Below are 10,240 nucleotides of genomic sequence, written 5' to 3'. Positions count from 1 at the left end.
TTACTGCTGCTGTTTCTACTATTACTACCACCCCTTCTCCTATTACTACTACTGCTGCTGCTGCTGTCACTCCTATTTTGACATCTCCTCCCTATTACTATTATTACTGCTGCTGTTTCTACTACTATTACTACCACCCCTTCTCCTATTACTACTACTGCTACTACTGCTGCTGCTGCTATCATTACTACTATCCCTTTCCGTAAAGGGCTGAAATTTGTGAGTTGATGCACTGGAGTCAGACAACCGATTGCTTAAGGCTAATTATCCATTGGACAATATTCTATTAGCATATGCTTGGAAAATGGCCCTTCCCATTATTCTGGGCTGGCTCAATCTGTTGTTGGTGTATACAGAGAATTGTAGGTGGGATTAGGGGGTGGAGTAAGACAAGTCAGACTCACTTTGGTGGTAGATGAAGAAAAGGAAGGTTTTGGAGATCCTGCATCCATCCAATTCACTCCTACCCCTAAAGACCAAGAATAAAGACCAAGGACTTTTGCTTATCCTGACTCTATCTGATTCTAAGGCATTCAGGGTGCTAACTAGGTCTTCACAGCTTTCTTTATTAATACTATTATCACTACCACTACTATTCTGGACAAGTCACTTCCCCCATCTAGATCTACTTCTTCACCTATAATGTGAGGCAGTTGGACTTTATGTCTACTAAAGTGGTCTCCACATTGAACTGTCTGCTCCTAGTCCCTCCTATCCCACCGATTCTCATCTGCCTCCTCTTTGTGCATCATCCTCCCCCACCATCAACTCGGGGGATAAATTTGACAGTACTTCAACAAAAAGAACAAGAAAACCAAGCTCAAAAAAACCTCCATTAAACTTTATTAAAAAGTTTCTTTGTGTAGATTTCCCAAAAACAAAATAAAAATTAAATTCCCTCCCTCCCCATTTTTTATTCTATAAAACCCACAACATCAGAGGAATGCCAAAAACATTCTACACCAGGACTTTAAAATCTTTAACTGAGGCGTGGGTCCCAGCAGTGCATCTGTGCAAAGACGTCTTCCATGTTTCTAGTTATGTTAGTTCTGTTCAGAATATCGACAAAGAGAAATCAGATGGAAATATAACCCAGCAAAACTACACCAAGCGGATAGTGAGCCTATGGGGAGAAGCCGCTCCCCACACAGAGACTTCCCATCTCAAGGTAAGGAAATGATGAGCTAAGCAGGCCTGGATAACATAGCTGTAGGGAGTCAAGGAGCTTCTTGTTGGAGGTTTTACACAGGCCCCAAATGAGTGGGATCCCGACCTCCATTGGGAATGAGAATTGGGCAAATTGATCATGAGCAACACTGCTGGGGGGTGTCGGTATTTCGTACTGTGGAAGGGATAGGCTATAACCACCTGAAGACAAGAGCACTCAGTCCACAAACAAATTTAGCACCATATTGATAGGTCATGCAGCAAAAAATTAAAAAAACAAAAAAACCATTTCCTTCAAAGTTTGCTCATAAGGTAAAGCACGAAATAGAACAGTGCATGGTCTTGTCTACCCATAGCTTCTAAAAGGGCAAGTTGGGAATAGCTGAGTCCTGTGCTTCTGGAAGAGGTATGTGTCAACAGTCTGTCACGGTTAGGTTCCTATTGTTGAAATGACTCCAGGATTGATGTGTGCTGCAAAGGAGAAGGAAAAGGAAGGAAGGAAAGAAGAGTTAAAAAATGAGTTATTGAACAAACAGGGAAAAACATTTGCTGATTATGAAAATTAACTCTAGAAATATCTTTAATCTAATCAGGGGCAACACTAAGACAGGGCAACAGTATTATACCTAGAGCAGAAAAATTCAAAGGGTGCAAACAAAAGTTCAGTATCTAGAATCTGGATTTATCACCTAGTTTGTAAGAATAACTAGTCAAAAGGTAGGATGATCTGCTATTCCTTACCACTCCCACATAACTGAATCTATCTTTAAAATAGATTTTTTTTTTATTTGAGAGGATTTTTCCATGCTGCTTGTCTATTTTGTTATGCATCCCCATGGATCAAAATTCACAGTGATGATCCAGTTGTGAGAAAAAGTCATAAGAGACTGAATCTGTTTGCCTTTCCTTTGCACTGATAATAAATCAAGGAATATGAAAAGCACAGAATCTGGCACCAGAGGCCCTGCATTCTGATCACAGTTCTTTTGCTTTTGAGCTTGGTACTCCTTACACAAAGATCCCATAGGAAGAAATTACTTCATAAATGTGTGTTGGAGGAGACTGGCTCACATTTATGTCCCCAGTATTTGGCACAGGGACTTACCTATTATTGACAGTTAATGTTTTGGTTAAGAAAAATTAAGAAGTTCTCAGCATGGGAAGGGGGTCAATTCTGGAAATATCCAGGGGAATGTTTCTTTTCATGTATGTCCTCTAGCCTCCCGGGTCTTTCATTTGAGCAGGATCAGGTAGGGGGAAGAGATTATAGGTATCTTCCCTTCACCGGCAAGCAATCAACATGCATGGATTAAACAACTACTGTATGCCCAATATCATGCAAGGAGCTAAAGATACAAAGACAAAAAATAAACATCCTTGGCTTTGAGGGGCTCACATTCTAGTGGGGAAATCAACCAATAAACATATGCACATGCATGCATAGAATAAGTGGAATAGACACAGAAAGTTAGGGAAGAGGAGGAGGAGTGCCAGCAGCTGGGAGGATGGAGAAAGGCTTCCTCTAGGGGGTGATGAGTGAGCAGAAGAGGAAGAGGTCATTTCAGGCAAAGGACAAAGGGAAGGGTTTTCTGTAAAGAAAGCCTTCAGCATTCAGAAAGAGGAGAAAACAAGTCTGGAAAGGGAGATTGGGGTCAAGTTGTGTGAATGGCTTTAAAAGCCAAACAGAAAAGATTGCATTTGATCCTAAGGCACCAGGGAGCCAGAGCAGGTGGTTGAGTGAGGGACTAGAATGTTTAGACCTCTAGAAAATGAAAGAATTCATGGGGTTCTCACTGGGGCCTTTCCTGGGACATTTCATGTGAGGGAGAGCTGCTTATAAAGTCCTGATTTTTTTTATTTCTTTTGCTTTGGTGACCAGTAACCTCAAACTGGGGAGGCAGCACCAGGGGTGTGGACAGCGCCACTTTTAGCACCACTCACCAGGCAAACAGGCCCTTTCACAGTCAGACTGAGTCTCAAAGTTGTTGCCATTGCTCCCGCAGCCGCTGTACCAGAACCGGCCACAGCTCTTGGTCTCGGGATCATAGAACCACTTCAAGTTGAACTTCCGGCAAGTCCCTATTTCCTTGGGCCGCTTGCAGACATCTTGAATTCCGAAAAGAGAAAAGAGCACGTTGACAACTTCTCTGTGCTGGCTACTAGGGTCAAGGGCTCCCCCAGCCAGGGAAGGAACAAGGGAAAGGAGAAAAGAGAGGAGAGGGGGAGAAGAGAGGAGTAAAGAAGGGAGAAGAGAAAGAAGAGATTAGAGAGAGGAAGAAGAGAAAGAGGGAGGAGAGGGGGAAAAGGGGAAAGAGGGGAGAGGGTAAAAAGGGAAGGAGAAGAGGGAAAGAGGAAAGAAGAAGAGAGAGCAGAGGGAGAGGGAAAGAGGAAGAAACAAGGAGAAGAGAGAAGAAAAAGTGGGGAAGAGAAGAGGAAAAAGGAGGAGACAGAGAAGGGGGAAGAGAAGAAGAAGAAGAGAAAGAAGAGAAAAGATAGAAAAGGAGAGGGAAGGAGAAGAGAAGGGGAAAGAAAGGAGAGAGAGGACAGAGAAGAGAAGGAAGAAGTTTAAGTGCCAATCTTTCTCTCTTGCCACCTCCACAACTTCCAAGATAAAGCCTAGTCCCTCGCCCGATTCTGGGTCACAGACAACAGTAAATGGCTCTGAACAAGAAACAGGCTCCAGGAGAGAGACTCTGAGATGAGGAGGGCTCAGCTCTCTATGGAGTTGTTAGGAAGCAAAGTTAAATGAGGAACTGAGGATAAATGTTTATCAATCCAAAACCCACAAAAACCCCCAAACACACACACACACACACACACACACACACACACACACACACACACACACACACACACAATAGCACAGTGTAGCTATTCTGAAGGAGGGGACATTTTTCTTTGACCAAAGAAGGCAGTTTGGCTTTCTCATCATCCCCGTTCTATGTGATCTTCTGCCTGATCAACTTTTCCAGCATCCTAAATAGCTGCAGAGAAAAATACGAAGCTCCCATTTCCTAAGGAAGGACAGAGTTTTTTGTTTCTTTGTTTTTATCATTTTCCTGATAACCAAATACTTTGAATACTTCATCCTAGATTGGGCTGCTTAGGAACACCCCAAAAGAGATGAGCACCAAAACATCTCACCAGTTGCTAGGAGACCCGTCCCAGCTTGATCATCCAAAAAAGAGCCCTGAAAAGAATCCAATTTTCATTTCCCAGTTACTTCCACCTCTGTCATGATCCTCCTCCCCAGTTAAGAAGGGATCCTCACCAGGGGACATCAAAAGGGAACAACTCATTTAATTCTCAGAAATGGACTCTGGAATTCAGTCGGGACAGATCCATGACCCATAAATAGCCTGGAAAGTCACCCTAAAGGCCCACTGAGAACTAGAGATGTGGGCTTTCCAATCGATAAGGAAGATTAGCCGCCATTCTGGCAAGCCTGTATCCATTCAAGGGCCCCTCTATAAAAGCCCTGAACAAGATGTCATCTAGCCTCTACATGAAAATCTACAATGACGGGGAGTCCCTCCCTCTGATAGCAGCCCCTTCTGTTTTTGAACATTTCTCTTTGCTTGGAAATTTTCTCTTAATGAAGTCTAAATACATCCCCTTGTAACATCTCCCTATTGTTCCTGGTTCTGCCCTCTGAAGCCAAGCAGAATACCCCTCATCCCCAAGTCCTCGAAGGCAGCATTTTCCCTATAATTCATTTGGTGCTGTAGATACTGTTGTGTCCTCCCTGGAATATGTCCGAATTCTTAGACATAGCTCTCGGGTCACTACCAGGGTGTTCTTTGGATCAGAAAACAGTTTCAGACTCAGCAAGAGGTAGACTGACCTCTATTTCCTGCCTCTCTGGAGTCAATGGACACAATAGGGGAAAAAAGATAATACAATCATCACTTTAGAAAGACTCCTCTGGCTCTTTAAGAAAATGGTTTTTTCCCCTGTTTTCCTTTTTTTTATTGAAGCTTCTTATTAAAAAAAATATGTTAGGATAATTTTTCAACACTGACCCTTGTGAAAACAAAATTCAAGCAAACAACAGAGTGAGAATTCTACAGTTCCCATAATCCTCTCTCTGGGTGCTATCTGCAACTGGCTTGAAGCATCTCATTGTTGAGAAGAGCCACGTAGAAGATGGTTTTTTTTAAGTCCATCTTAAGCAACTGACTGCTGATGGATGGAACATGTGCAGTAGCCAAGGAGAAATGCCTTCCTTAAATGGAAGGGAATGGATCAAGAAGCAGGAAGGCTTCCCCGACATTGGCTCTCGTGTACAAGAGGAATCCGAGTCTGGAATGAGAGCCAGAAAGGGAAAAGGCCTGTCTCTGGACAAACCCCACTCCAGAAATTCCATCCCCGATCTTGGAAGAGATGGAGACTGGCCGAATCCTCTGCAGGAAACCCGCAGAACTATTATGGCCTGTTGCAGCCTGAGCAGGCACAAGGCCATGTCATTGTCATGCAGACCCTACATCAACCAGGCGTAAAAGCATCAGACGTGACTTCTGATACCAGCAGCATTTTAAAACCATCGCTATATAAGCATGCTCTTGAAGCCAGAAGTCGCCTTTGTGATGCATTTGCACTAATGGGACATTGACAAATTTCTAAAAGTTTAAGTTGGGGAGAAATTGCTCATTTATAACAGTAGAGAGAATTTCCATACTGGGAATTCTCCTCTCTATGAAATCATAAATCTGTACCAAAAAAATGAAAACAATATAAATAAATGGGGATCGAGAGAAAGATTTCTGTTCAATTCATAAACTTAGTCACATTTGTTAATAGTTTTAAAGCTCCTGAAAAAAAATTTTCATTTTAAACTTTTAAAAAATGGAATAAGTATTTACATAAACATTATAGAACAGAATGAAAAGACCACACATGAATCTGTGAGTCTCTATTATGTAGCACCTGCTTTTCTTTTTCAGTAAGTAATAAATTCAATCTGATACTTTCAGAGCTATCCTGCTGTCCTGCGCTTCCTTCTGGCCTTTCTGCTGTTCTTTCCCCATGCAGAAATAATAATGAAAGCAAAGTTTTCCATTCTCTGAAAACCCTGACAGAAATTGGGTTAGAATTTAAAGGATTGGGATTCTATTTTTGTGTCTGCTGCAAACCATGAAAAGGTCACTGTTCTGTGCCTCAAGTTTCAGCATCTGTAAAATGGGAGTAGTAATACCCATAGCATCGGCTGCACAGGGCTATCGTGAGACCTAAGTGAAATCGTCACTGTAAAGTGCATGGCCAATTTTAACATGCTGTGTGAATGTCATCAGCCATTAATTAGAGAGATAAAAACCAGGAGACTTCTTGACAGCCACTGCCAAGGGAGGACAAATATTGTTCCTGGAGCAGAAGCAAGTACTAATGGGTATGTGAAACATTTTAATTCCAGTGACTTAGTTATGAGAAGGCACCAGTCCAGAGCATCAAAGTGTCCTCCTTTGAGGTGATCAGGAGGGTAAAAGAGAAAAAATTCATCTGATCACACCCTCCTAAAGGTAAAGCTTGCTGTAGAAATGTGGCCCAGCAGCCCAAATAGGAGGAGATGCTGAAGGTGAGATCATTGGCCATCGAGAAGACTTTGTTGTTGAGCTCTTTTAGCTGCTGTAGAGCAGAGAGAGGGGTAAAGCAGTTCTGATGGGGCCAAAAGTAACACATGGAAAGTCCAAAATTTGTTGATGCCATTCATGGCAGAATGGGCTCCCCAGGGGGTACTTATATGACACCACACATCTACTAATGCACTCGGCTTCTCTCTCAAATCTATTGGCTTCCCCCCACACCCACCATATCAAGCCTGGGCACAGCTCTGCCTGATGCAAAGAACCACTTAATCTGATTGTCCTGGCATTGGGTGTCCATGTCAAAATCAATAGAGAGGGAGCTGTCCAATCTGAACTTCAAAAAGCACAAACATTAACATTAGGCAATAATAATAATAATAATAATGTGTGGAGAGGAGCTGAGGAAATGGACCAAAGAGAAGCTCATTAGTTGGGGGTTTTCACCATTTTAATAGTGCTATTTTGTAAATAGCAATTTGAGGTGCAAAGTAGAGAGGAAGTGGCTGATTGGGAATAGCGTTACCAAACAAAGAATTCCAGGGTTTTCTGCTGAGTTCCTCAGTGGACAAATACAGAATATCTCTCTAAAGTCCTCCTCATTCTTCTATAAAAAACTAGCGTTATCAACTTTTAAATTTTAATTTAACCTGCAATCATTTTAAATCTCAAAGTAGAGAGAATGACTCTGTTGGCGGTATATGGTTTCCCCCAAATAGATTGTAAGCTCCTTGAAGTCAGGAACTGTTTGACTGGATTTTTTTTTCCTTTGTGTTCCCAGCACTTAGATCAATGGTTAGCACATTATAGCATTTAATAAATATTTGTAAATTTCATTCATTTTTTTTTAAGTTAAATGCATTTATTTTGATTTCAAGAGTCCCAAAATCATTTTCCAAAGAGAAATTCACCAAAGCAGGCTTCCTTAGGAAGGTGTTTTACTTTGTGGGAGGAGAAAAGAAATAAATCTTAGAGATGGTTGATTTGATCAACCAAAGTACATTAAGGACGTTTGTGGGTCTAGAGCTGAAAGGGCCACATAACTCCCCATTTTGTAGGAGAGAAAACTAAAGACCAGAGAGGGGAAGTGGTCTAAGGTTACACAGGGTAAAAGGTAGTGGCAAAGCCAGCATTCAGGCCCCCAACTCCCAGGTCACCAGCCTTTCTCCTGCACCTTATTCCCCAACCTAACCTTTGGGTCACTAGCCCAAGAAGCTGCTTTTTAGCTTTTTCTAAAAAGTCACAAGGAAAAAGATTCATTATTAAGCTTACAAATTCGTCCTAATTTTGGTCCTTCTGACTCATCATGAAAAGAAAGGGGAGGATAAAGAAACAAAGCCAGAACCTCATTTAAAGATTTCATTGTTTATATCCATGTAAGACTATTTATATTTTCTTGGTCTTTCTGGGTCATACATCCCAAATCTCCCTAGTTAATGCTGGGATTATTTTTCTCTTAATGACTCATGGATGCTAGAATGAGGAAGGAGTTCTCCTGCCCCATCGAAAAAGGGACAGCATCGTGTGGGAGGATCCAGGCTTGATTCAGAGAGTTGGAGAAGCCTGGAGTGAAATCCAGCCTTGGCCACTGAGCTAGATGACATTTAGATGTCCACTCTGGACTTTGGTGAACTCATCTACAACATAAGAAGGAAGAGGTGGGCTCAACGATCTCTAAAGTTCTGATCAGCCCCAAATGGGTCATTTTAAGACAAGTGCTGAGGCTCTCCTGGTAGCTGGGAGGTATGTTTGCCAGAGGATTCATCGAATGCACTTAAGGGGTGCCATATTGCATAAAGCCTGGGATCTGGAGTCAAGAAGGTTTATCTTCCTGAGGTCGAATCTAACTTCAGACACTTAGTATTTGTGTGACCCTGGGCACATCACTTCACCCTTTTTGCCTCAGTTTCCTTATCTTTCAAATGAGCTAAAGATGGAAATGGCAAACCTCTTCAGTATCTTTGCCAAGAAAACTCCAAATGGGATCACAGAGAGTTGATCAAAACTTGGACACAACTGAAACGACTGAATAACAATAAAAGTACCTCAGTGTTATCTAAAAGTACCAAATAGCTGATTTTAGTATCACACACACACACACACACACACACACATCCTTTGAGCATCGTCAGACTAAGAGTAAATTTCTTTTCCAACTCAAATCTTTGAGAAAATTGTTTTCCTAGGATCACAGGATCTTTTCCTTTGTAATTCCCTTCTTAGGTCCTTCATAACCGAAGAGAACCTTCAGGACATGTGTCCGGGAGAAACAGGTCTCACTGTTTTGTAGGAATACTTGGGATCAAGTTCCAAATCACTTCGTAGCACCATTAGGTAACTCCCTAAGTCAGATTCAAGTTATAGACAGCTTTTCGTTGGAGAACAGAGTATCCTCACTGAAAGTTCCCCAAGCTCATGAAAATAAAAATCTCAACTCCAAACCACTACTTATCACACAGAGCAACTCACCTGCTTCTATCCCTTTCCATGGCTCAGAATTCACCATGAGGTTTACTGTGGCGCTTGAAGCTGTCTTTGGAGGCTGAGGTGGTGGAGACTGGATTTTCTCTATAGGAAAAAAATAAGTTTTGCTATTAGAGGAGCAGGATGTTTTAGACTTTTGAGGAATATCAACACTTGCAGAAGGGAATTTTTCCAGGCTTACTAAACAGAGTAAAAAATGAAATTGAAATGGGATTAAGTAAATTTTACCAACAAAAGCACCACCTAATGCCTAGCACATAGTTGGTGCTTAATAAATACTGACTGATCATTCTCTAAACTCATTATTCCATCCCTTGATTATGTCACTAAACCAACAAACCAAGGCAACCTTTAACCACCTGGGCAATTCCCTAGTTTTTCTATGAACCATGTTTAAACATCTTCTCAGAAATATTTTTTTCAATTCAATAAGCCTTTGTTGGGCCCCTTCTGGGCGCCAGGCACTCTGCTGGGCACTGGGAGTCTAAAGACAAAAATTCTTTCAAGATTCTTGTATTGTATTGGGGAGGCAGAAGCAAAATCTGTCCAGGGACCATAAGCATACTGAAATAGAACACTGGGAGAATGGACCATTGGGCTGGCCAAAAATGACTAAAATTATGTTTTTATAATCAGTTGATTCATTTAATTATAAATCATGCTAAAGATCTGTATTTCTTTATTTGCACAAGAAGAAAATAGGCTTAAAAGTCTTTTCAACACAACAATGAACTGAATTTAAGAATTTCTTTTCCATTTAAGCTCCATTAATATTGTGAAATCCCAATACTAACGCAAAGTCATGTGACAGCGTCCAATTACAATAGGGAATTCTACAAGTCCAGCTCCTCTAAAGTTTCTGTTGAATGTAAAATAAATTCTGAGGCAGCTAGATGGCAGAGTGGATAGAATGCCAGGTCAGGAGTCAGGAAAACTCATTTTTGTGAGTTCAAATCTGGACTGTATGTGGGGTTCCTCCTTGAAGGCAGGAACCGTCTTAAGGCAGACAC

General features: G+C 41.5%; 1 protein-coding gene across 1 annotated transcript in view; it reads right to left on the bottom strand.

Moving 5' to 3' along the window:
• Positions 1–822: 822 nt before the first annotated feature.
• The window catches only part of COL6A3 (collagen type VI alpha 3 chain), an 84,738-nt gene continuing 75,320 nt past the window's right edge, over positions 823–10,240 (bottom strand). Inside the window, 3 exon segments of the mRNA XM_074264410.1 lie at positions 823–1,638; positions 3,109–3,273; positions 9,216–9,314. Coding sequence (XP_074120511.1) covers positions 1,598–1,638; positions 3,109–3,273; positions 9,216–9,314 — 305 coding nt within the window. The 3' untranslated portion in view covers positions 823–1,597.

The sequence above is a fragment of the Sminthopsis crassicaudata genome, chromosome 4 (assembly GCF_048593235.1).
Source record: "Sminthopsis crassicaudata isolate SCR6 chromosome 4, ASM4859323v1, whole genome shotgun sequence".
Classification (NCBI taxonomy): domain Eukaryota; kingdom Metazoa; phylum Chordata; class Mammalia; order Dasyuromorphia; family Dasyuridae; genus Sminthopsis; species Sminthopsis crassicaudata.
The sequence above is the reverse complement of the archived record's forward strand: the minus strand, read 5'-3'. Positions and strand labels throughout refer to the sequence as shown.